This window comes from Haliaeetus albicilla, chromosome 27 (assembly GCF_947461875.1).
Source record: "Haliaeetus albicilla chromosome 27, bHalAlb1.1, whole genome shotgun sequence".
NCBI classification, from domain to species: Eukaryota; Metazoa; Chordata; class Aves; order Accipitriformes; family Accipitridae; genus Haliaeetus; species Haliaeetus albicilla.
Window position 1 is genome coordinate 16,440,839 of NC_091509.1, and position 27,319 is coordinate 16,468,157.

The 27,319-nt window shown below is 38.3% G+C and overlaps 1 protein-coding gene across 2 annotated transcripts in view; it reads left to right on the forward strand.

Moving 5' to 3' along the window:
* The window catches only part of RNF130 (ring finger protein 130), a 43,107-nt gene that overhangs the window by 7,946 nt on the left and 7,842 nt on the right, over positions 1 to 27,319 (forward strand). For both annotated transcript variants that reach the window (XM_069772702.1, XM_009921355.2), the window contains exons 2-5: positions 2,431 to 2,625; positions 15,910 to 16,160; positions 19,706 to 19,777; positions 21,624 to 21,706. In XM_069772702.1, coding sequence (XP_069628803.1) covers positions 2,431 to 2,625; positions 15,910 to 16,160; positions 19,706 to 19,777; positions 21,624 to 21,706 — 601 coding nt within the window. The remainder of the gene's footprint in view (positions 1 to 2,430; positions 2,626 to 15,909; positions 16,161 to 19,705; positions 19,778 to 21,623; positions 21,707 to 27,319) is intronic.

The following is a 27,319-nucleotide window of genomic DNA, read 5'->3' on the forward strand; positions in this document are numbered from 1 at the left end:
TGTATGGCTTGAAATTTTTAGCTTAAAGGTGCCTACATAAATTTTTGTAAAACTGAACTATGTGACAGACTTTTGAGAATGCTGCCTCCCTTTATAAGCTGCCTTTTGCCTTTTATTGCTTTTATGATTTTTTCATTCTAATAGCTAGTGGCCCTATTTGTGGCCATTTTTGTTTTCACTTGGTATTTTAGTTTTGAGCATGATTGTAGTGAAGCAAACTGTACATAATCCATAGGATTACTGCTCTTCATCCATCCCATATATCTTAAGTAAACTTATGTTGGCCATAGTGTCTACTTTCAGAGTTATTTTTGGTAGTTTGAGGAGATTCTGTGGAATTGTGGCTGTTTCTTGAATGGTATTTTCCAAAGGATGTATCACATCTGAGATTTTTTTAATCTGATTTCACTGGGGAAGGATGGGTTTTTTAGCTTTCAAGGCTTGAGAAACTTACTATCACAGTCTGCTGGTGCTTTCCCCCACCCGCATTTTTAAGTGGAAACCTTCTGAAGAAGGGGGAAGTATGCATTGAACTGCTTTTGTCTTAACAGAGGACATCAGGGTTGGTTGCACATGTGCCATGTTACGGTTCTGTCACATTTTCAAAAAGGACTATAATTCCTTTAAAAAAATGTACTGTTCTCTTAAATTTAAGACTATAAAGACAAGCTACAAAATTGCAGTTGATATGGAAGTGCACTCCTATGATCATTGCTGTTCATGATGGCCCTCACCAGTGCTCCAAAACAATGTGTGTGCATCAGTGCTAGCTAGCAATTTCCAAAGGGATTTGAGTAATAATGTCAGGGAAATGGATGAAAATACACTATAAAATTTGGCTTCAGGCATCTATATTTCAGATTTTCCCTGATCCCTGTATAGAACAAAAGCATAAATACAAAAATACAGCCAATAGCCCTTCATGTCTGAAATGTCTAATATAGCCTTGAAAAACAATTGTGAAAAGGATGTGCTTCTATCTGGCTCCCCACCCTCCTTCCAGGGGAACAGGGAGAGGCACTTCTTGTCCAAATTAAGAGATGCAACGACTTCCTGTATGACTGCCACAATATAGATTCATCTGCACTAGTTGTCTTTGGCAAGCAAAAGATTTTCTTTCTTGTTTCAGAAAAGACCCTTTAGCTATTTGAATCTCCTTTGTTATAGGTTTTAACCTGAGCTTTGTTAAGCTGAGAGTGCTTAAAAAGATCTTTTGTTTTGTTTCTAGCTCATATGTTAAACTGGATATTTTTTGTGGTAGATCTCTTGCTGAAATCTCATAGTCTGTGCTGAAGAACTTGCTTCTTTTAAAAGGAGAAAATTATGGGACACTTCATTTGAATTGCTCTTATGAACTGTAATGTTTTCAGAGTTATTATGCAAGTAAATTGTTTGTTTATGTCTTGAAAAATCACTGTTTATCCCAACCATTTTTAGTAGCCAAAGATTCTTACATTCTTGGCATTTGAAAGGGTAAATATAATTGTATTATGAGATACACTGGTAATATCATTAAAGGACTTCAGAAATTTAGAGCTAAATGTATCAGACTAAACTGCCTGTTTCCAGTTGTGTAAACAGAAATGTCTTTCATGAGTTTCAGCTGCTGTACTGTGAAGTTATCTTCTGCGTTGCATTTTGTGCCTTTTGTACATAGCTCTGTGTGGGTTTGGGCTGTTCAGGATACGTTACAGCACCAGAAAGGACAAAAGAGATTTGCATACTGTTGAATTCAGACATCTGGCATTTGCCATTTCTGTTACTCTTCCTTTATACCATTAATACCTGTTTAGCTGTCAACTTGAGTGCATCATGTTTGCAAAACCGTTTGTTTCTCTATGAATTTGAATGCACTTCCTTGTAGACAAAATGTGCCTACATAAAAAGCTGATGTTGGCTGCTGGGGTTTTACAAGATCAGCTTTTAATAGTGTCCTTTTTTACAGTAGCCTGCACATGGCAGATAACTCTGAAATCTTGTTTTCATAGCCTCCTTTGTTTAGTTGTATTTCCCACTGCAGTGGTATTTATGACTGTGTTAGAAAAAAAAGTTACATTCCCCAGAATGACTGATAAACAGCTGTTTTGTAAATGCCTATAGCATATGAACCATATTCTAATGTTTTTCAGCCTCTAGGCAGGTATTGATTCAAATGTGAATTCATTGTTCTAGCTGCACTAGAGTTAAAAATAGCTTGTGTTAGTGAGCCTAATTCTCGGGCATATAGTCACAGCTTTAAATGTGTAAGACTTGGGGTTTTTTAAGACTTTTTTTTATAAGAATACAGTTATCTTTAAGCTTTATAAACGTGAGGATAGTGGCTTCCTAGTGCATAACAGTTGAGTAATTCAGCAAAACTTGGAGTTAGTTTTTTCTTTTTTTCCCTGTTTGAACAAATTGCCATCTGTGTAAATGTATTTCCCATTTCAGTTGCAGATCGCCTGGGCTGTGACCCTCGAACACGTTTCCAAGTTCCACCAAACACCAAGCAGTGGATTGCTTTATTACAGCGAGGAAACTGTACATTTAGAGAGAAAATACTGCGAGCAGCTTCACATAATGCCACAGCTGTGGTCATTTACAACAATATATCCAGTGAAGAACCTGTCACAATGACTCATCAAGGTAAATAAAACGTGATCTCTTTCACTATAATTCTTTTTTGCCCAAGTACTCTTTTGCCATATAAACTATTGCTAAAGAGCTCTTGGCAGCACACAGATGCTATTTGAAATAGCCTGTTCTCTGATGATTACCTGTATGCAATATAGCAAAATAAGCCAATAATTCTGAAAAGTTATTTTCCTTCAGCGTACATTTTATCCAATGTGGAACACTTTCCTCTGTGGTGGGAATATGGGTGTTTTGGAGTGAGGAAGTATCTGTAACATCTTAGGAGCAGTCTGTTTCAAACCTTTCTGAAGAAGAAAAGCTAATGTATAATGGAAGGTCTAGAATTTTACAAAGCACCTGTACCTGAAGAATTTTTATAGTAGTGTGTCTTCAACTGGCTGTTATGGTGGGGACTTTCAAATGTTAACAGTTATATCAGGATCTGAGCTTGCATGCTTTTTTTAATGACAGTTCACAGAGGGTTCTCTTTCTATGATATGTTTTTGAGTGCCATACAGGAATCAACAAAACTTAGTGATTTGGAGAGCAGTTGCCTCCAAATTGTCTAGAAATAGACTATTGCTGGTTTAGAATAATGCTGAAAATCTGGATTTCTACAGATTTCTACTTTTTTTAGGGCTATCTGTGTAAAATTGTGCTGTCACTAGTGAGTTACTTTAGCCAGTGGGAGCCTCATATGTAAACATTTCCTTTGGTTAAAAATGATTTTCATAATTCTGATAACTACATTGTTCATTTTCCCCAAAGGTATTCTCAATTTGGAATTATTTAGCTTAATCAGAAAAGGCATATATCTATATTTGATGGCTGTACTGCTGGCTGGTTTTTTTTTTTCATAGAATATCTTCAGTCCCTTTTCTTTAAGCATAGGGTGTTGCTTGGAAACTGGAATTTCCTAATTATTGCTCTGCATATTGTCATACAATTAGAATTGAATTCTTTTACTAAGGTCCTATGGTTGCTTCTTTCTTTCTTTTTTACAAGGTTAATGTCTTGTGGCTGCTTCTGGTTTAGTGGCATTTGACCTTGCCATTTCTATATACCACAGGAATTTTCCAGGGAGATTTTGACCCCTGTGTAGCAATTCAAAGCCTGTTGACAATCCATTTTTATCTTGGGTATCTTCCTTAGACACTTTTGCAAATAATCTGCAGGTAAAAAGTCCCATATTCTAGTGAAATGCTTTTTACCACCTTCCTTTTGTGGTTTTTTTTGCCACTTTTCTCTCTACTGGTGTAGTACCCTCCTAAACCTTCAGCTCTGGTCTCCCTTTGAAATACCTGTAAGATTGTAAGGTCTGCAGTCTGTTTAGCAATGGTTTGTGACTTCTTTGGCCTGGAATGCCTTATCGTGCCAGAAAAAAAGGCTACCAATAACAACACAGCTCTAGTGTTGTTTGCTCTAATACGTGTTAAACCATATAATGGGTTTGATTATAATTTTAGGTTCTGGTAGATTGCAATGATGTCTCAAGCTATAAAACATGAGAGCTGCTGTGGGTAGAAAGGTGTCTTCTAAGCTAGCCAGGCAACTGTTTGGATACTTGGATATTTGGAAAAAAGCTAATGCTGTCTTCAGCATGTTGACTTCCAAATATTTACTCTTACTCATGGCAAGCTTTAAAAAAGTGTTAATAACTAGAGATGATGCGTATTTTATCTTGAGTATTTTATCTTGAGTATTTGAGATGCTGGTTTTTAGCTGCATGTACTCAGTCATTGGTGTACTGGAATCTCTGTCACTGATTTGGGCTGTAGGCCCTATCCCAAAATTAATATTGGACTTGCAGTAGTCAAACTACGCGACAGACTAAAAGTAATTAGAACTGAAGTACCACCTTAGCACCACACTGTAATGAAGAGGAATGTCGCTCCACAGCTTTTGTTTTGATTGCATTATGGTCATGTAAAGGATCTCTTTAGCAATCTGTGCTTTGCAGAGCTTCCTATAAATAACTTCCTGCTTGCTTGATGTAGGAACTGCAAGTGTGTGTAACTGAGATGTAGACTAGTCCTTTGGTGTTAGCCTCAGCGCAGGGACAGGTTGGAATCCAGCATTCCCTTCAGTGAGAATTATTCCAAGTGGGATATAGATTCACGAACCTATGCTTATGTGATGAACCTATTCAAACAAACATTGTGTGTAAAGCAGTCTTAAACACATTCAAGGTACTCTCTGGTCTTCCTTTTCCTGCCGCTTCAACCGTTACCACTGCCTGCATGCTTTTTAGGTGGTGAATGACCACATCATCTGCTAATTAGATATTCCAGTGCAGTACATCTCTTTAGTATTTTCTGTCCCTAAATGTTGGAGAGGAGTTGACCCTGTGTATTTGACAGCTGTTCTGTTGCTGTTTCAGTGAAGTATGTGTTAAATAGAGTTGATATAAAGTGAAAGTTCAGGGGAGCCACTAAGTTGGTCTTATTTCCATACCATGTCTAGTGCTGTGCAGTATTCCTTTATTCTTTTAAAAATGCATTCCTCACAAGACAGTTTTGCAACTGTATTACGATGACCAGGTTCATAGCTCTATGTTCTCTTTCCATAGATAGGTGAAAATAGACCTCGTGTCATTTTATATCACTGTAACATAATTTTTATACTGCTGCGTACCAAAGCTTAGGAATATTCTGTCTTCCTGATGAAGCAGAGAGGAAAGCGGCAACTGCTGATAATGCACACTCTGTGAACTGCATGCTTTCCTACTTTGATATTCTCATGAATTCCAATCACCAGCTTGGGCAACGTCTGTGCTAAAAATAAGTCAAATATTATATGGATTTATGGATGTTGCCTACCTGCAGAGAGGTGATTCCCTATGAAAATAACTCAGTAAGCAGTTCTCACCTATGGGATTAATATTTTATCCAAGCTATTTTATGCTTGAATACACATTTGAAAATATTAGTCTTATGGAAATTTGTTCTTAGAATATAAATTCCTTCTGGTGGCTAGATAACAACTGTCACTCTTGAATCAGTCTATCATCACCATGTCAAATGAAGTTTCTATTGCTAATATCAGAATTTGTTTTTTCTTGTGTGATAGTCCACTAAGCCTCTGCCCCTTCGACTTCAAGTTGAGTTCTAAAACTCAAGTAGGTGTTGACCTTAAGGAGTTGGTGAACTTTTTACATTAACAGAGGTACATATATATGTATTTGCAACATTATTTTCTTTTCTCTGTGTATATCCTTGTATGTATTACTGTGTGCGTGTAAAATAAATTTTTTACACATTCTTGTAGATGTCCTCTATCAACCTAAGTGAAGGACGTCTTTCCCAGCATAGGTTATGTTAGACTATGATATCACTGGCAGGAAGGCAGTTTTATGAGTGGTTTTGCTTGCTACTTCTGTTAAAGCAGAACAAATACTGTCTAATGTAAAAAAGAGCCTGTGTGGTAAGAGAAAATATGTAGTAGCTGTCTCCTTTATTATCAATTATGGGAATAGGAAGGAAATGCAGATAAAACAGCATTTTAATTCTTTTTTTTTGTTTTTGTGTGGTGGAGACAGTCTTGTCAAATACAAAATAGTTAAATTTGATAATGAACTTCTCTATTAAAATCTAGACTTTTATTTGGATTTATAGAAAAGAATATAAGCCAAAGAAGCCTCTAAAGTTAAAATTTCATGCTCAGAATTTATGGAACAAATGTAGACAGGAAAAGATAAATATAGAAGAAAAGAGTGTCAAAATGAAGTTGCTGGATCCTAATAACTACTGTTTATCAGTGCTGAAGAAATTTCCTGAAGTATTTAAACAACTTCTAATGTAATACCTTTTCCAGAGGATTTACCTGATACAGGTAGATCTTTTAAAGTCTTTAGAACAAGCTGTAGACATCTTATCAGGATCAATCTTCATTGTACTTCTGAAGAAACGATGCATTCGTTTTCTGCAAGAAGGTCTATCAGTTCCGTGATGTGCACAGAAGGTGATGTTCTCCTGCCGTAGTACTGTGGGAGAGCTGCCCAACGCGGGCTCCCAGAAACAGTTTCCTTTCCAGGGGAGGATTTCTGATGGCCCTGTATTCGCTTAAAAAGCACACTAGCATGGGAAGCAAGGTCTGTACTTGCTTTGAACTCTGATAAAACTGCATGTATTTTATGTGGATTGTTTTAGGTCACTGGGTCAGAGGCAGGAGGGACAGGAAGTAATTTGAAGTTGTTGCCATCTAACGGCTATTTCATGTTCTTGCCCTAATTCGGGGTGGGTAGCGGAGACTGCAGAGATCTCGCAGCCGAAATGCCACTCTCCTCTGTTGTGGCACTCTCGCTGCGTGCAGCACATCTCTTCCTCTGCTGCTTGCCTTTTTCTCACAAATGTCTCTTAATGTAAATGTAAGCTGAACCCATACATGAAAGCTATGGCAGGGTGCATTGCAGATTATTTTGCACAAACGTGTGCTGATTAATATTTCAGCCCTATACCAAAACCACTGCAAAACTTTCCCTGGATTACTGAGGCCTACTTTTAATCCACCGCTCAAAACTAATTTTATTGTATATTACAATATTGTTACTATAATTTATTATTATTAATTTACCCTGGAATATTAGTGAAAAGGGAGGAGAGATGAGTCGTTGAAGCTTTAAAAAAGGCAAAACAATCAATAGTCTAACCATAATTTACATATCTTTGATCATTTTATATTGTTTATTGTTTATATTTGCTAATTGAAAATGTGGGGAACAAACGCCAACAGCACTGTAGTTAATCCTGTTTCCCACTGCATTTCTTGGAGGTGTATCCATCAGGAAAATCTGTCACACAGTAGATGGAGGTGTCTGACACTTAACAAGACGTGGAGAGGAGTGTGTTTGAAGCACAGATTCTGGACCATAAGGAAGCACTTGTCTCTTCAAGACAAGCCAGGGAAACCCCTTTACAAAGCTAACATAGCCTCAGTGCCTTGCAGAACTTCTTACCAGTGTTTCTGCGTGGTGTATGCCTCATCCACAACTGAAATAACAGCAGTTAGGCTCATTTTTCCTTAGCCAGCCGAAAGGGTAATTAGTTCTGTGACTGTGAAAAGGCCCACGGGACTGTTAGTGACTGTAAGTAATTACATTCTTTTTCTTATCCAAAGTCTGAGCTCCAGCAGCAGAGTAATTCCCAAAATCTATGGATTCAGTGGAATCAAATTTATGATATTAATCTATGAATATGCTATTTATGAAGCTCTAAAAATATTTTGTAGTGTCCTTGGGTAAGGCTCTCTTGCCATTTCTTTCATGCCTTGCTGAATTTGTTTGGAATGACTGTCCAGATTGATGGATCTGTATGGAAGTTGTCTGTAGATAGAAGAAAATACATGAGCATGACAGATTACCCTTCTTAGAAATCCCTGGGCTTTTTAGCTCCAACTTCTATTAGTGGGAATATGAACTGCTATCCAGAAACAGCAGAATGGAAGCCACCTACTAGCACTTGGTCACACTGCAGAATGCAAGATTACAGAGACTTTCAGTTATCAAAATCCAAGTGTGTCTTAAATTGATGAATGGACCAGTAAGGTCTGCATTACATTAATATTATTGATTAAGCAAGAATATGACACTGTAATCAGTGAATGGGTGTTAAATCCAAGATCTAAGGTAACAGGTTTTGGACATTGTTCAGAAGTATATGTGAAGAAAGTTTTTTGGTTGTTTTTTTTTCCAAATAAGCAGAAATACCTTTTGAAGATGGAAAGACTTCCTTATTTCAGAAATACGTGAAATTGTGACATGAGGAACCTTTTCTTGGTAGTGTGTTGTATTAGGATTACACCATTTCCCTAGTCAAAATTTAATGTGACCATTCTGCTTTTTATTAATTTGCATTTGTTCAAGGTTTGAACATAAAATTTCATCTACTTTGTTAGCATACTAATACCTTAACAGTAAAAGTGTTCATTAAATAGGACTGCAAATGCAGTTTACTCACCATAATACATAGTTAAATGCCTTGTAAAACTGTGTGAATGAAAAAAAATACCTGTGCATAGATTGCGGAAAGGGGATGATAAAATGATAAATTTCCTTTGTACCAAGGGGTTTTTTTTAATTATTCTGGCATTATTTAAGTGGAATATCTGTTTCCTTTTCAAAAAAATTGTAGTGCAAGTAGATACAAAGAAGCATTGCTGAAAGAGAAAAAGGTTGTGTGAAATGTCTGTAAAATCGTTGCAACATCTGTCTGCTTTTCCCTTATCTGGGCTTGGTTTTCCCTAGTGTGAAGAACCCAAAAGGTCACATGCATTAACAAATATATATAAATGTAATTCCCAGAAGACAAAAGTCCTTCTACAGAAAGGGAATATGTGATATAAGTAGAATGATCAAGGCAGTCAAAAGTGAGGGGGGGGAACACAAACAAAAGCCAAACCCCCAAACCCAGTGTCCTTACCATTTTAAGTGAACTCTGCTGCAGTTCTGGTCCCAGAGATGTATAAATTCTGCCTTTTGGTGTCCCCCCCCTTCTCAGCCCAGCCATGAATCTGTCCTCCTGGTGCCCATCAGTAGCATTGAAATAGTGTATTTTTGCTTTCAAAAATGAAGATGGAGCAGAGATTCAGGAACTTGTGGGAGGCTTAGAGAAGAGGTGGGTGCATCTTGTAGCTTAACAGAAGGATCTTAATTCTTCTAATAGTGCTTAGTGTCACATGACTTATGATAGAAGATTAAAAAAAAGCTCTCTGGGTGAGGTCGATGGAGAGGAAGTGATCTGCAGTGAAGCTGAAGTCTTAACGCTTCTCTTCTACATACTAATACTGTATTGTGTCTTTGAGACACTGTAAGTGTCAGTTTTCTTGAGTAGGGTATGCTGGCTGTATCAGAGACACAGATGGACCTTGTCAGGCTTGAGGAAATGCAGGGGCATAGCTCCACCATCTCGTCTGTATCCGCATGATTTGGACTTGCAAATGAAGCAGGAGGATTTAGCTGTGACTACGTGTTTTGATCTTCCACAGATTTCTCCTTAAGAAACATCTCCCTCGGTGTCAGAATAGAGCAACTGGGTTATGAAATAATGTGTCAGCAGTTGCCATCTAAATATGGCCCAACAGTTTCCTCAACTGATTTTGCTATTTAGCTGTCCTTTTAAGAGCTCTTGGTCATAGTAGATTATAAAGCTGATCGAAAATGTGGCAAGAACATTATACTGAGGCATCATTTCTTGTTTAATGAAGAAGGGCAGGCATCGGAAAGATAATTTCAGCTTATAAGATTATTTTTTATCACCTATGGACTTAATTCAATGTGCTACAGGCTAGCACAACAAGAATCTGATTAGGGTTTAGTATTTTTTTGTAAGTTAATTGTGCCATACCCATCTTTGGAAAGCTACTCTTGCTGTTTCTGGTTTTCTAATCATATGCCTGTTTTTCTTAAAGGAGCGGAACCTTGTGAATGTCCATCACATGTCTATTAGCAGTACAGTAATGAGTGGTACGCTGCAAAACACTAAAGTGTACGTAATCATGTTTAGAGGGCATAGTGCTGTGCCCTTTCTTAGCCTGGCAGAGTAAAATCTGTTTTGCTGCAATCAGAAGAGTTTTGAGTGTTCTTCAGACATAAATTGACTGTATTTTGGTTGCAATTCATAGAAGCCTGTTCCTCACTGAACTTGGAATATCTACTTCTTTGTCCTCTTAAGACAGTCAGAATACAAGTTTTAACTGCAGAAGCTTTTTTTTTTTTTAGATTGTTTTGCATAGGTTTGTATAGCAAAGAGACTTGTGGTTTCTGCAAATATCTGCTTGATTTTGAGGGGGGGATAGCTAGTTGTTCCACTGGTTGTATTTAACTGATGCATCCTGTGAAAGCCTAACTTTCAGGTAACAATTTCATATACTGCTGTCCTTTACAATTTTTCTCATGGTAGTGTTGTAACATCTGTTTTAGTGTCTGACACTACGTAAAATAGGCATCCTAAAGTAAATGTTTGCATACAGACAAGAATTCAACATTTTCAATATTATAAAGGCAACAGGAAGACAAATGTTTTAAAATGCTATCCAATCTCATTTTAAAATTGATGTATATTCTTGGCATTAAATTCTTGCCTTGTTTAGAACTAAATAACTGACAGATATTATGGGCTTTTTGTGTTTTCAGAAGTAGTTGATTTGGGACATCTCAAACAACATATTTTACTCGTGAGACCGCACTCCTGTTGACAGCTTGGATGTGCTCTTGTTTACTTTCTGATTAGATCAAAATAAAAATATGTGCAGCTAGACCTGTTTTAATTACTCTGAAGATATGCCAAGGCTCTTCCTCTTGGTGTCTGCTTTTCCAAAAGCCTGGTTTAGAATGTAAGACTTACTCTTCACAATGAATTTCTCTGTTTTGTATCAGATTAAAGTTTTAAGGTATCAGAATAATTTGTGTATTTTTCTGCAATGTTGTTAAATACTATGGAATTTGTATTTAAAAGCTGTGCTCCCCAAGCCCACCTTTTGTAGCAGTGCAGCTTTGCATCCAGCTCAGTATGCCTTTTCCCTTTCCCTCACCTCGCTTTGTGGATTCCATGGATTATATCCCATCTCTGTGGCTAAATCCCTTACCTTGTAGGGGTAATTCTTGCTTCTGTCTCTGCTCCCTTGCATCTCAGATGTCTCTGGTGTTTTCACAGAACTCGGGATCAGTCTCTCAAAACTTCATATATAACCATAATACTTCATTTGTGCTTTCCTGTTTTCTTTGTCGACATTTTGTGGGCTCCCAAATTCTGTTGGAGTGTTTTCACTGTTACTTAATGTTATTCCAAGAAATCTCTCACAGTAATAGGACTGATCCCTTTCCCGGGTACTGAATAGTGTGTGTTGCTATATTTTTATTTCTGATATAACATGGCCAGAAATGCTTAACATACAGTTACAGGATTTTAATAGAAAAACAGGGAAATCTAGTCTGTGAAGATGAGCAGTTTTATTTCCAATTACATTATCATTATGATGTTCCTATTGTTGCAGTTGAATAGGCAGTGGCACTTCAATGTCTGAATCATGCCTTGATTCCAGCCTGCAAGTGACTGTCTGCACCATTCTTTTCCTTTATTAGGAAGGTAGGGATTTTGTTTGCTTTTTTAAAGGAAGTACTCTGAATTTTTTACCAGCAGAATTATTCGGGTAAATGTGTATAAAGTTTAAGTTTTTCAGAATGAAGTCATGAAAGGATCCAGTTACAATTAAATATTGTCTGTTATTGAAAGAGAGAACCATATTCTTTTGCAGGCATGAGATGAGTGCAGTCTATCTGCTTCACGCTATGTCTGCAGCATCAGCAGGCACTATCAAAGACTTAGGAAATTACAAGGACTTTAGCCGAAAATATCAGCCATTAGAAAAGTGCTAACCTTTGTTATGAGTATCTGACTTAATTCTCAGTTCTCTGCAAACCTTGCTACATCAAATCAAAATAGTTCAGTGCCTGTTACAGGTGGTCCAACATTTGCCACGCTTGAGATGAGATCTAAGTTTTTGCCCTCCCCATCTGCGAGAAGGTGGCTGAATCATTGCAGCAGTAGCAGCAGTTTGGTGCCAGGTTGCTCATATGCCCAGGAGAAATTGTCTCACCTATCCTTCTCCCAGAATATTGACCAAACAGCTGCTTGGGCTATTCACAAGCCCAGAGGAAAAAAAAAAAAATCAGCTCTTTGACAGTTGCATTTTGCCTGGCTGCCATTCCCTGCATCCTCCAAGGGATGGTAGAAGGATGGTAAGTGTCTGAAGTCTGCTTTTTGAACCATCTTTAGCTTGGTATCCTGGCCATAGTTGTCCATATTTTGAGCTTCAGGCAAACATTTGGTAGTCAAGAATCAACAAAGCAAACACAAAAGGAAACCATTATTTGCTTGTAATGAGACTAGTAATTTTTCTTTGAGATGACTTTCTATTGACTTTCTACATGTACTCTTTTAGAATTGCTAGGACATATGGATAGATTAGTGAGAGAGCAAAGCAGTTTCCTTAGGAACTCTACAGGAGACTTCTGGATGTTGCTGTTTTTCCCATCTTCTTGTTTTTAGTGTCTTCTCAGCTTTTAAGTCTTTCTCTTCTCTCCCAATGTAATATTACACAGATTTAGTGATTAATTGCAACTACATCCATTTTCATACACAGAGTTGTATAACTATCCTAATTAAACACGCACATGGTAAAATTGCAAGGTAGAAAGAGCTGTCTGGTCTTGGATGATAGCAATTAAATGATTTATATTTACAGGTATCAATATTTCTTACACCTACCGTCTGTCCTAGCTTGTCATCTATGGTTGAGTTTATAGTTCATTGGCTTCAGTTAGCATTCCAGCTTCTTTTCTCTGGACACTGTGTTCTTGGCTGAGGAGAGTATTGCTTTTCATAAGGTTATATAGAAAGACCATATTCTAACTTTTACAAACACCATTAGTCTTTCTGTGTTCACCTGAGGATTTTTTTTTCTCTTTAAGTTTCAGAAATGCAAAGTTTCAAGGTGCTTAAAATAAATGAGTCGGTGTCTCCTCCTGCTCCCAATTGTTCTCAAACAGGGAGCTCTTGCTAAAATTATTTAGGGTGATGCCCCTGACAAAAATATGGATGAACCAAGTCCCAGTTTCCACTGAGCTTCAGTATGTTAAATAGGCACAATATGTTTTTCTTTCCTGCAGTTCTCCTTGGCTCTCGCAGGGTCAGAAGCAGCAGTAGCACTTTGGCTGTTCCCAGTTGAGTCATTTGGAATGCAAATCACTTTGCAGTGATGCCAGAGGTTCCCTTTGTGCTAGGCTTTATATAAAACACATGACAGATTGTCAGCTTTGTCACATTCCCTGGGCAGCAGGGAATAGGTAGAGGCTTCAGCTTTTGATTCAGACAGAACTGGACTGGTATCAGAAGATCTTAGTCAGCTTTGCTTTGCAGATAGCCGTAAATCATGTCAGAATGCTACATTGAGTGCTTATGACTGATATTTTGATATTAACATAATTCCTCTGTGCAAATAAATACTTCCTGGGGAAGCTTAGCAGAACATGTGCTCTGGGGAATACAGTCCCACACACATACCCTTCCCCGCCTTTCTTCGCTATCCGAACTAGATATGAAGAACAGAAGTGAAGCCTAGGGAAAACATCAAGCCATATAAATTATCTGCTCTTGATTGATCTTGCACCATTTGAGCTGCAGGGTTTGGGGGTTGCAGGAGCATATGCTGCAACTACATACAGAATCTTGCAGGAAAGGTGGCTCTTGTCCTGTAATTAAGTGCTGCAAGTCTGGGCTGGAACTCTCTTCTCAACTGGACAAATAGGAATCTGAGTAGATTTCCTCTGAAAATAAAGCAAAGGGTGGATTTTTACGCTGTTTCTGAGCTTTGCTGCCTATTAAATATCTTGGTTAATTTGTATGAAACCAAACTCAGTACATCTTGAACTGAAGTGTCTCTGGAAAGCTGAACTAAAGTGGACCTTGTGTGAATCTGTGGTATACTAGTAATTAAATAAGTTGTATCCATAAATTGTCTTGGGTTTTGGTTGCTATTCAAAGCTTTTCAGTTCCTGTGACACTTGTTTCAAAAATACTCATTCAGAAGGGAACACTGAACGTTCTTCTACTTAGCAGGGCATGAATGTCTTTACCATTTCAATTTTAAATGAAGAAAAGTTGAAATAGCTTGGGGAAAGCAATTTTGGGGCTGTGGAATATTTTTTTTTAAATTATTGTGCAAATCTTGATTTCTGAGATTATCAGCTTTGATTATTCTGAGTAGTTCCGTCAGCACAATCTACAACACCAGTGTTAGGGAACTGGCTCTGAAAACTGAGGATAGTGACTGTAAAAGTTACTATTTGGCGTGGTGAATGGAAAGAGTAATGAGATAACATTTAAGACTGTTACACAACTCTATTAACCCCCCCTTTTTGGAAAATTATGTAGCTGTCTGGGTCTGTCACCCTGACTTATTGTGCCCTGGGTTTTAAAGATTCTGCTTTTTTGGGTCTTCTACATAATTTTGTGGATACAATAACTCCTTAAAAAACAGATTTTGATTAAAAGACTTTGAACAAATTCCTTGTGTTAAAATAGGACCGCATGTTCTCTCTTCACTGTCACACTAGATTCTCTGTAACTTAAATCCACTCTAAATCCAGACTCTCAGTGCTGAAGTCACTTGCATTATACGGTTCCTCTCTGAGGGAATGTGAATTGGAGCAAGCAGATGGAGCAAACAGATGAGCAGACTTTGCAAGCATTTTGAAAATAGGTCTTGAAACGGGTTTTAGTATAGGAAGCAAATAGATCTGGATGAATAAGAATGGCACTTATAAGGCTTTTTTGTTTCTGGTTTTGGTTTTCCTATAAACTTTGCTTTCTTTGAACTTGGATCGGAACTGCTCTGAGTTCAAGATCCTCTTTTTTTTTATGGGGCCTCTAGTTTTAAAACATAGGTGCTCCCTCTGCTCTGCAGATGATTTTGTTATTTTTCAGCAAGTCTTGTGGTTTGATTCTCTTATTATCCTTGTACCAATAATTTTCCCTTTGGGACAGGGGGTAGTCTAGAAGGAAGACACTGTGAAAACTAGATGGGCTACACATTCAAAATGGAGCTGATGAAGCTGACAGCCTCTTTGTGATCTTATCAAGCATGCCTTTGTATGGGTGATAAAATCAGTGCTCAAACTTTTGCCAAGATTTTCATTTGTCTTCTACTTTGCAGCCAGACTTACTTGCTTTACTTTCACTTCTGTCTGAAGTGCTGTAGGTAGAAGTTTGGCTTTGTTGCTTCTGTGCTGGAATTGTGATTTACAGGTCCTAGGCAACCTTGGTGATATGTGAAAGCCTCATAACCACACAGGGGAATTTGCATAACTCTCCAGAGCACCTTGTACGTAGCACTGTGTATACTAAGACCGCTCTAGCAGTATCATTGACCTCATCTTCTAAATGTTTTTCTGTGAGTTGCCTATTTAGGCACTCACAGCTTCAAATCTGGAACAACCGTACTTTTTAAAGCTAGTTTAGACTGCACACAGTAATTATAATGTGGGAAGTACTGTGTAACCACCAGTAGAGATCTGTTACTATGTGTGGAGCTGCAGAGAGTTTGTATGTTAAATGCCCTAATTTGAAAACCTGGGTTTGAAGGACAGCCTGTTAGTTGAGTGCCCAGTAGCATGTTCCATGTGCCATAGATGGCTTAGATTAAAATCTCTAAGTTGTCAAACGGCTTTGCATTTGGAAAATCTTGTGAGGGGCATGCCATGTTAATTTTAAATGCAAATTAAATAATTTTCTCTTTTTGTAGGAACTGGAGACATTGTTGCTGTCATGATTACAGAATCAAAGGTTAAGGAGATCCTGAATTACTTGGAAAAGAATATTTCTGTCCTGATGGCAATAGCAGTGGGGTCCCGTGTTCCTCCAAAAAACTTCAGTCGGGGCTCTCTAGTCTTTGTGTCAATATCATTCATAGTTTTGATGATAATTTCTTCAGCATGGTTAATATTTTACTTCATCCAGAAGATCAGGTACACAAGTGCACGTGACAGGAATCAGGTAAGGGGACTTCTTTTTTTTCTCTAAGTTCTGGAGGTGATATTTTTCTGTACAGTAGTCAATAGAGAACAAATAATTTCTAAGGAATGTCCATCAAACTAGTTCAGAACCTCTTTGTTCTGAGGCAGAGCATGTTGCCGGACAAGGATTTTTATACAGCAAAGTGTTTTCATCCTGAGCAGCACCAGTACAAGATCTTATTATGTGACAGGAAAGAATAGAAGTGAAGCAATGTGTTTTGATGAGTGTAAGTCCAAGAGGAAGATGGAGTCTATGTTGACTGAATAATACATACTGTATGTACATTGGGAATGGGGAGGGAAGTTAAATTGTGAATGAACTTGTGTAGTGTAGGGGAACACAGAGCTAATGTTATGAATTCTATCCATGTTCTTAAGGATAGCTTTAGTAATAGTTAAGGTAATTCAGAAGTTGTATAAAGGTATTTCCAAGCTATAATCTGTCATGAATGTTATGTAAGAAAACTAAGGTGTAGAACTGCTTAGTGATCTGTGTTAACCTTCAACCTTATTCAAGATCACACTTGGTATGGACTGCCTAATTCTCCTGGTCATATATTTTAAGTAAAATTTTGTACAATATGCCTTTCTTATATTCTTTTTAAACTCTTGATTTGTTTAAGAACTGAATTGAGTATGGCCATACCCTGTGATCTTACCTAAATCAAGTCATCAACTCAAATATGGATTAAACTTTAGAAGTAAATGTTTTACTAGTGTGGACTTAATGACCCACTGCCTCCATAGTGTGCCTTGGCTTTTATTGAGAAGGGTCAGTAAACCTCAGGAAATCTGCTGTGCTCTCTTTGCCTTTGTATCTCTCTGTCAAGGCTAACTTACAAAGCTGCTGACCTCTAGTCAATGCCCCCCCCTTTCCCCCTGAATTACAGCTAATACACAGGAGCTCACAGTGAGGCAGTGCTTTGGTGTTTTGTCAAACTGAAAACAAATGCAAACTTATAAAGCCTCAGTTGTGACAAAGGATTTCCTTTTTAGTTTCTATAAATAGTGTCTGATGCTGCAGGTCCCATGGGCATCCTGTAGATTTTTCCTACGGATGTCATTCTTAAATGACCACACTGTAACCGGTACTTAGTGTGGTCCCTTGGGATGGTGAAAGTTTAAATATAACTGTTACTCAATGAATGTCTGTGGAATACTAAATTGTGCCTTCTGCATCCCCTACATGGTTCTAGACTTCTTCCAAATGTCCATGTTTCAAAACAATTGCTCCATGGGGAAAGGGCTCTTATGACCTTTTTTCTTTCTTTAGATTTTTACAAAGGTCAGGAGAAACTTGATGAAAATTTTATGTGGTTTAAAAAGCTGAGCTTATTAAACTTTAATGAGAAGGTGGCGACAGCTACAGCTTATTTTTAAAGAGCTTTGAGAGCTTTCACAGAGAGAAGGCTGTACTGTTAGTGATGAAATAACTTGTTTTAGGCTATGATCTTGTTTTTAAGTTATGTCAAGGCACACTTCAAAAAAATCAAAGCATCAAACACATGCTGTGTTCTGTAGATAGTGTAAGTAGATACCAGTATTTCACATCACCGCTCTTATGCGCTTCTGCCAGAAGTATGAAACTCTTTTGCATGTGGTGCTGGCCTTTTCCATCAAGACAGTTCTGGGTTCTAAAAGCAAGCATATGCTGTATGCCCATGCCCTAACTTATCAAAATAGGAAATCCTAAGCATTTCCAATGTTGGCATAAAAAAGTATTTGTTAAAATTAGAAAATGCAAGGGACAGATCTCTTAAATGGAAGAGGTGAAAAGTTATTGGTTAGCAAATTTATTTACATAAGAGAACACATATACATTTTGAAAGAGTTTTGCTGGAATATTAAGCTTCCAGTAGGAAAGTAATCTTTCTTTAAGATTTCTTGTAGCACATATACAATCATATGCAGTACAACTAAATACAAATACTACCCATAATTAGTTAGTTGGTAGTGTTGAGCATTTAAGTTAAATGCCTTTTCAGCCTTGTTCCACTCTTAGTAATCATGCTTCTGGTTATGCAATGATTATCTACTCCAGCAATGTGCCAGTGTATTCTGTGTCATTAAGTACTCAGGCCAATATGTTTGTTCCAGGACATGTAATTTAGATTTGCTTAAATTGACCAATTTCTCACATCTTGAAGTTAGGATGAGATTTCTGACTTCAGGAAGCATATAATTTCCCCATCCCAGCTCTGTTCCTGATGCTGCATTTCCTATGCGGGTATACCTCAGTACTTGGGACTGAGTATCTGATTTATATTTTTTTCACATCCATGCTCTAAAAAGTATAAAATAAGAGCTGTTCTGTGGAAACTGCAAAAAAGTATGTGCTTATGTAATTCTAGAACAATGGTGGTATAGTTGGTTGTGGTGGACTTCTGAGGTCTTTGTGTTTCTCAAATAGAAGCAGCTGCCTTAGTTTCAGTTTGTATGCAGAGAAAGTGTTTGATACAGAGGAGTACACCTTATGAAGGGTTTGATTTTCAGCTGCATAGAAAGTGGGCACAAAAAGCACACATTTGTTTCAAGCTATACAGAAGCTTTTGATAGATGCAGTTTACATTCTCAGAAATAGCCGATCTCTTTCGAAGGAAGAGTACTTAGTACAAGATGGAGGTGAAGGATGAAATACATGAACTTCCCTTTTTCCAGTCAGCGTAAACCAAATCTGATATCTTGGGTTCCTGAAACAAGAATACATGAGCTTTTTTCTACTCGATGCCCTGTCTCTGGGATCCCATGGACCAGCTGGCAAACAGCCATCCTTCGTTGGCTGGGAACTGGGCATTGCGGTAGGAATCAGCACTTGAATTGCAGAAATGGCTCCTTCCATCTAACAGTGGTGGTCATAAAAGCAGCATAAACAACAAAAAAAACAGCTTGACCTTCTGCATTCAGATTGAGGTTCATCTTCACACCAGTATTCATTTCAGCTTTATTTAAGTCTGTATTGGCTTATTTAGATTTCGTGACCCATAATTTTTTTTCTTTGAGATCCTGGTGGTTTCAGGTAATAGCAAAACAGAAACTAGGTTACACTGAGAGGATCTTTTACATCTCAGAATAAGATCAGCCTGCTCGGGGTGGGGGAGGAGGGCATGTAAAAGAAGCTTAAGAAGAGAACAAGGGGTATACTACAGCACACTGAATAAAAAGCAATATGAACAGAATATGATGGAAATCACCGGGAAGGCATGTTGCTTAAGCTTTTATCCTGCAGTCTGGGTTTGGTTAGTTTTGTCACACAAATGCTGGATCGCTTTTCTGGACTTTTATACAGACTATGAGGTTTATGCCCATGCTTATTGAGTGCATGAGTATGGGCTCAACTGTTGGGGCTTTTTTCTTCCTGACAAATCTGTGTGCTTTGTTGTGTACGCTTTTTGTCTTGCGTGTTGGCCTACTGCCATAATGTGTATTGCAATGTTAGTATTGAGCCCAGATAAGTCACTATAAAGGACAGTAATGAAGCTTGATTACCAGGGTTAATTTGTGTTCTTTTCTTTGTCACTTCATTAGCGTCGTCTTGGAGATGCTGCCAAGAAAGCCATCGGTAAATTGACAACCAGGACAGTAAAGAAGGGTGATAAGGTATAATAATAAGATTTCAACATGGTAAACTTGAGCATCATGTTTAATTTTTGCCAGGGGAAACAATCTCAGTTTTTCCTTTCTGCTTCTGATTTATGATGTTGCCTTCCTTGTTGGAGGCTTACTTAGTCCTGTGGCACAGTGTTTTGTGCAACTTTTAGTATCAATGTATGCTGTAAGTCTGTACATTTCAAATAAGTTTTTCTTGCTTAAATACTACTTGCACTCCATCTGGCAACTGTGACTGAGAGTGGGTTTGTGTGCTAGCTGGCTGGGGGTTTTTGCTGGTAGGAGTACATAGGACTAGCATTGTTTATGTGGACTTCTGTAAGCTTAGACTCATTCCATATGTAAGTTATGTAAAGTAAAAATAAGTTTAAAAAACAGGTAATAAAGGACAATCTCTTATGTAAAATATTAATATCCAGTAATCTGAGGGGGGTATATAAACAGGTATTTCATTAAATATAGTAAATGTTACTCCAAGAATATTTCTTGCCAGTATACAAACTAAAACATATGGTGTATTAAGTCCTAAACTTTTTCCACTTTTATGAGCAGTACTGCTTTGTCTTTGATTCTGAAAGGAAAAAATAGTCACTTAATCATGCTTAATTTTTGCTCTTTAATTTGCAAAAGGCAAGGGAATTCTGGCTATGATTGGATTTTTAAGAGAAGATTATTTCCTCGGGCCTTTTTAGTGCTATTCCTTTTTATCTTATCAACACCATCAGCAATGGAAGATTAGGAAGTGATGGAAAAAATTGCTTCCAGAGAGAAGGCAGAAAAAATGTCTTTCTGCTCTTTCTCCCTCCATAGATAGTTTTATTTCAAGACAGCTCACTGCACTGAATCTTTTCTGTGGGTATGGGAGTACATATAGATAACAGGAACTTTTCCGTATTAAAAGAAAAGATGCTGTCGTCTTGACAGCATCAATTCAAAACTGGCAAGTGACATGTAGGTTGCAGTACAGACAGTATGAGATGCACACATAGGTGAACAGAGTAGGAGGAAACCTGTCCTTCATCAGAGCAGCCCATTGGGATTCTCTGCCTGCAGCACTGACTGGTGCTGACCAGGGAGTGGCTGTTGTCTTGCTGTGGTTCTTGTCTCAGTGTCTTGCTAGTAGCTTGCTGGCATTGAAAAGAATAATGAACTTGAACTAAGAGAAGGCACAGTCTGTTTTGTGTGTCAGGCCCAAACATTTTAAATAGATATTGCTTATGCCATATCTACATACAAATGAAGTCAGCCCTTTTTCATTAGAAATTTTAAATTCTCATGTTTAAAAAAAAAATAAATAAAAAGAAGTCATAACTTCTGGAAAACAGAGAAAAGAGAGGAGCCAGTCAGTCAGTGATCCTCATCTTCATGTCTGGATAAGAATGATGATAATTCTGCAAGTAAGCAGCAGTCAAAAATATGGGACTACTCTGAAATAAGTAAAATTTGCTAATTCTGGCTATAAAAGGGAATCCCAGGATTCTTATCCTGCCAAAAAAACCCAACCTCTGAATAAAATAGAATTTTTGGCTCCAAGCTGAAGTAAAGCCTCTAGGAAAATTGCCGCTATATTTTATGGTGATTGAACTGAATATTAAAATCATCTTAGGCCTTAGCTTATGTTTTAAGTGATCACTTACCAGCTCCAAATGAGGGGAGAGTTTTGTATGTATGAAATACTTTTCTTAAGTCATGATGGAATATAATAACCCTGGCGTTGGTTTTGCGTCTTCTTAGTAACAGCCACTTGGTACAATGCAGTTCATGTACTAGTCACAACTACTTTTACATTTGTCATAGCCTCAACTCTTGACTTGAATTTTCATTCTGTTCATTTTAGGAAACAGACCCAGACTTTGATCATTGTGCTGTCTGCATTGAGAGTTACAAGCAGAACGATGTTGTTCGCATTTTACCGTGCAAGTAAGCTAGTAAAGTTGCTTTGTTTGGAAACTATTCTTTCTTTGTACTCCTTTGCTTCATTTCATGTAATATGTGCATTGTGATTTACAGACACATTTGTTAGATGTTTCCAGTCCTAATAACAGCCACTTTATTTTAGACTGTACCAGAAGGTGTGAAGGTGGGTGCTGGCACTGTTATGACAGAGATTAAACAAAAGATTATGATCTTGGAAGATGGGCAGTTTGGGCATACCAGCAGTGGAGCTATTAAGATTGTAAGGGGGGGAGAGGGAGGTGCAGATTTTAGGACCAAGCGGTGGGTGGACACAAAAAACTCAAGTATAATGAACCAGGTGCAGCTGCAGCATTCTGCGCAGTAGACGTGCAACATTGGCTGCTGGTTTCTGAAATGGTGTAGGAAACAGAAGTGCAGTCTTTCCAACCTTCATAGCTCCTCTGACATCAGTCAGCCACTGCGCTGTCATCTGTCTTTGGTCTCTCCAGTGCAGCGTGTTCTTGGCTTGTGCCTGAAGATTCGTACTTGCTGGGTATTCTGCATTGGTGCTTAAAATGTAACAACTTCTTCCTCCTTTTATGCTGTTCTCTTGACACTTACAGGTTTTCAGTTTCCTTTCCCTTTCCATTCTTGAGTTGTTTTGGGATATTTGCTGTTTGAAAGATGCTTTTAAGTATTTTTCCACCTGGTGATTGGTTCTGATGAATTGGGTAGCCTTAAGCATTACCAAGGATATCTTTCCCTTGTATTCTGAAATGCAAAGATTTCTCCTTATCTCCATACACAAAAAACACATCTAAGTTATATTGTATATATGCAGCCAAGATCCAGTAATTTGGCCTGTGCTTGGTATATAAATAGTGTTCTGCGTGGTACTCTAGAAGCAACAAAGTCATGGTGTTGGAGTCGATCTCCAGTCACGTAACAGCAGCGCATAAGAGCTCATTATTGGTCATCTAAATCCTCCTGCAGGCTCTTGTGAATAACTGGAATATCTTTCTTCTAATGCATAATGAATTTCTATCATCATAAAAGGAAAAGAATATTATTTTATATCTTATTGATCAAAATACATGTGCATTCTACTTCTGAAGGGAGAAGTTTAATTCAGTTTACTTTTCTCTGTGTTCTTTACCTGTTGGGCTGTGGGAAACAATGACCTGGTTTTGATTCTCAGTGTTGTTGTTTAATTAATATACCCTATAAATGTTTGTTTAGAAACTCCCATTAAAATATTTGGGAATAGAAGAGCTTTGTCTCAGTTCTGTAAAGATTTGGGAGCTTTGGGTCATAAGGGTGTGCATGCGTTTCTTTTTTACAATTCGGTCATTTTTACTCAAAGACGATGTCCTCTTGCCCTAAAAAAATGTACTCCCAAGTGTTAAGTAAAGATTCCAGAGAGTTATGTCCTATATTGTAATCTCAAGTAAAGCTTGCATATGTGAATTAAGCCCTAGTCTTTGATTTGTTATGTAGAAGATTATTTGGGAATTAGAGGAAGAACTTCTCGAAACCACACACCGGTTTTAGATGACTAAGATGATTGTTTGATGAACTGCCTCTTAAAGCTTCACTTGTGTAGTTCAGGCTGGTACTGTGAGGCTCAAGGATGTGGAATGGAGGTTCACAAGTCCTGCTCCTCTCTGCCTGTCTCTTGATACTGAGCAGATGTCGGAGGGAGGTCCTTGACAATGAAGAGAGAATGAGTCTTTGTCTGGTGGGAAAGCATCTTCTCCCACTAAGCACGAGGCAGAGTTGGGACTAAAAGTTAACTTGCTTAGTTAAACAACTGCCACTGTCCAAGCAATGGATATGTTCCTTGTATCAGCAGATACAATACAGACCATTTAACCAAGATGATAATTGATTATTTTTTTTAAGTCCATTTCCTTCAGACACCTTTGGTGATCTGCAGTCCCGCAGATGGGAAGCTCCCTGCTCTCAGGGATAGTTACAGCTGCTTCAGGGAGCTGGACAAAGGTGCACCTGACTGCCATGTCAGCACAACCTCCCCCAGTGCCATCTCCCATGTAAAGGAGATATTAAGGCTCTTGTGTAGATCCTTTTCTGTTCTGTTTTTCACAAGAATATAAGGTTAGTGAAGGGTCAGATTACATTCTTGCCAAAGGCTGCATGACAGCTTTTGTGTTCACTTTGTACTTCTCTTTTTTTAAAATATCACTTTTTATCTGCTGCAGCTCAGCTTTGAGTTGAGTGCAAAACCATCTTGGCTAGACAGAAACATTGAGATAGATACTTTCCACAAGACACTTTTATATATGTAGATTAAGAACCAACCACTACCTGCAGAGATGAGCCCAATAAATTTCAGATTGCATGTAAGACTTTTTGGTCTTCAGCATCTGAGATACTTCTCCCCAAATCTTGTTTTGGAGGTTTAGTCCCTTTCTACTTCCTGATACTTCAACCTCTTGTTTTAGTGCAACATGCAAAGTTAGTTTAAAAAAACCCAAAACAACACCACCCACACACAAAAAAAACCCCTGCAAGAGTCTCTAAGCCAGGTGAGAAAATAAATTGTGAGAAAACCATGGAGAAAATGGCTCAACCAAGAGGAAGCAAATGAAAGGCTAGAAGTTTTTCTTACTGTGCCTGTTGAGGAAGCTATAATTATTAGACAGTAGGAATCACTGACATACGACATCCTTGCTGCTTTCATCAATTTAAAAATAGCATTTCCCTTTGATACTACAATTGTTCTCTGCAGTAAAGTATGGTCTGTCACTCTGTACCTCAGCAGAGAGGAGTCTGGTCTGGACAGACACAGAAGGCAAAACCTAATGGCAGCTGAGCAAGCTGCACCTAAAATTCTGTAGTGAAACACGATATTTGTGATGTAAATCCTTTGTAAAGGTGGGAAATTGTGGCCAATTCAAAAATAAACTAAAGTGAAAATGATTGCAAACAATGCAGTTGAATTTCTATCATTCATTTTGTGCTTCAGAGAGAAACAGGTTCAGTACCAGCAGTCTATGGACATACCTATAGCTTTTAGTGAACAGAGGGATAAGGCAGCCATCTGTCTTAAGCTTACAAGCCTGAGGAATGACTCTTGTCTCTTGTGAATATCATTATGTAAGTTAAAAATTAGTAGAGTAAGCAAATGTCAGAAGGATTCTAGCAAAAGGCAAACCTCATGGACAATTTTCATTATTCAGATAGTTTTACTCTACCATCACACGGCTGCATCTAGGAGATGAACGGGCACTAGGTGAAAAGTGATCAGGAGTGGGTAGCATGAAGGACTCTAGTGAGAGATAAGGGAAGGGGAGAGCAAAGTGGCAGGTTAGAGAAAAGCGGAGAGAGTGACATTGGTAAGGGCAGAAAGATGGCCTGGGAAGGAAGGAATATACAAGGCAGGAAGAGAATTAAAGGAGTAGTGAATATGTTAAAATAAATGGCTTTTGAGCCAAATTCTTAGTAATTCCTGTATTGGGCAAGAAGGTAGAAAGTGACAGAAGTGACTAAGCGAGATGTTTATCTGATTCTGTGCTGCTGCAAATAGCTGCTTTTGTTTGTTTGTTTTTCTTAAGAGCAAATTAACACAATATCTCAATGCCATCCTTTCCGCTTACTGCACTGCCTCTGCACAAACCCCATTTTCTCTGCTACCTGCTTGTGATGGCAGTCTCTCTTTTCCCCCAGCAATACTATGTATTTGTGGAATGCGTTGAGGCTGCTTTCTCCTGGCATTGCCTGCTGGGTCAGGGGAGATGTGATGCCTCCCTGCTGCAGCAGGCCAGACATCTCTCCTTAGCTGTTCCAGCTGTAATGGGCTGTCTGCAGCAGGGCAGGAGGGACCTGTGTGCTGTTTGCTGGTGCGGCTGGGAGTGCGTACCCCAGGGTGGGTGGTGAGATGGGTGGGATGCGCACTGAGAGCGGGGAAGTGTAGTGAGCTCTTTGGAAATAGCACTTGTAAACTCATTCAAACCCTTCTCCTTGTGCGACACGCAAATTTGGAGGCGTTACACCACCAAGGCAGATTTCGAACTCGCTTCTTCCCTGTGAGTTGCTGCAAAGAAGCTGTGTTGTACAACAGAGTCGGCATTAACGGTGTTTATTACAAGCTGGAGGGCAACTGGCTTGGGTATGCTGACAGAGTGGAAAAATACCTGCAGGTCACCTGTTTGGAGTTATGCCCGCATGGGAGACTCCTTCAGTGCTACCAGCCTGGCTGCCAGCCATGCTTCTTCCAGCCCCGAGGCTGGAGAAGCAGCAAAAGCTGTGTCACACTTGACTCCCCGGTGTGTGGCTCCTGGGGGAACGTCATCAGCTGCTGTGACCTAGAGCAACTCGCTAGGTACTCTTCAGATTTATGGTTTTGGAAAACAAGTGACAGAAATATTAAGATGGAGAAGGTTTATGATAGCAGAAAATGCAAGGGTTTACTTTGTCAGACTGAGTTTTTAAAATAATTCATGTGTTTACTATCTTCATTGCCGTATAACTGCTTTTTTCATGTGTTTACCATCTTCATTGCTGTATAACTCCTTTTTAACTCTTGCAAGCCAAGAAATCCGGACAGAGCCTGAGCCACAATGATAGTATCGGCAAGCTTTTTAAGGAGTAGATAAACTACATAAGTAGTAGGCAGAGCCATGCTGATGCAAATTAATAATTAACCTTTGGAGAACTGCACTTTTTTTGAAACACATTAATAAACATCCTTGAAGGTTGAGGAACTAAAAGCAAAGAATTAAGAGGTCACAAAAATAGTTGAGCTGTTTTGGTGCATTTGAACTATATCAAACTGCTAATGACTCTTTAAAATAACTCATAATATTTAGCGGATGCATGTTAGCATCCATATCAGTTGCCTGCTTCACTTGATCTGAGTGCTTCTACAGCACTGATTAGCCGATAACGATATATTAAAGCTGTTTTCATACTTCTGTGGAGTCTTGATGTCTGCTGTTTCCCAAAATATTAGATTTTCAGGTTTGTCCTACTCTAAAAAAAAAAAAACCAGACTTCAGAGACTTAAAAGGAAACATAAGCAACTAAAAGCCATGATTTGCCTAACATAGAAAAATAGCATCTCTCTATGTTACAGAAGATTTCAAACCATTTTCTATCACCCAGGATTCCTAAACATTGTTTCCTGTAGTTTTGTGAGTAACAAAGAGAATGTGTTAAGACCTAACAAGAATAGAAGTGTGTCTGTATTTTGTGCAATTGTTTGAACAGTAGGCAATGTATATATCCTGTTTTTCATGATTGCCGTATTGCTAAGGGACACAGGCCAGCAAAATGACTGGCTGAGATTCTGTAAGTTTCTATTCCTGCAGTGTCTGGGATATAGATAAGCGAAGTTCTCTTGCTCCCTGTCCATCTTCTGTTGACTATATTATACTCTGTAAGTCTATGCATCTTTAGTTAGTACAGGTAGGATATATAGTTGTAGCTGACTGGAACCTAATTATGTTGACATACTTTAGTCCTTCCATCAGTCTTAGTAGCCATAGACAAAACACAATTGTATACTGTCTTTTTCCATGTTCATTAACAATTTCAGGAGGCCTTTCAGGTCGCTTTCCAGAGATTTAAAAGACAATTACTTGGTAACATGCCTCATTTGGTTTCTGGTTTTAAAAT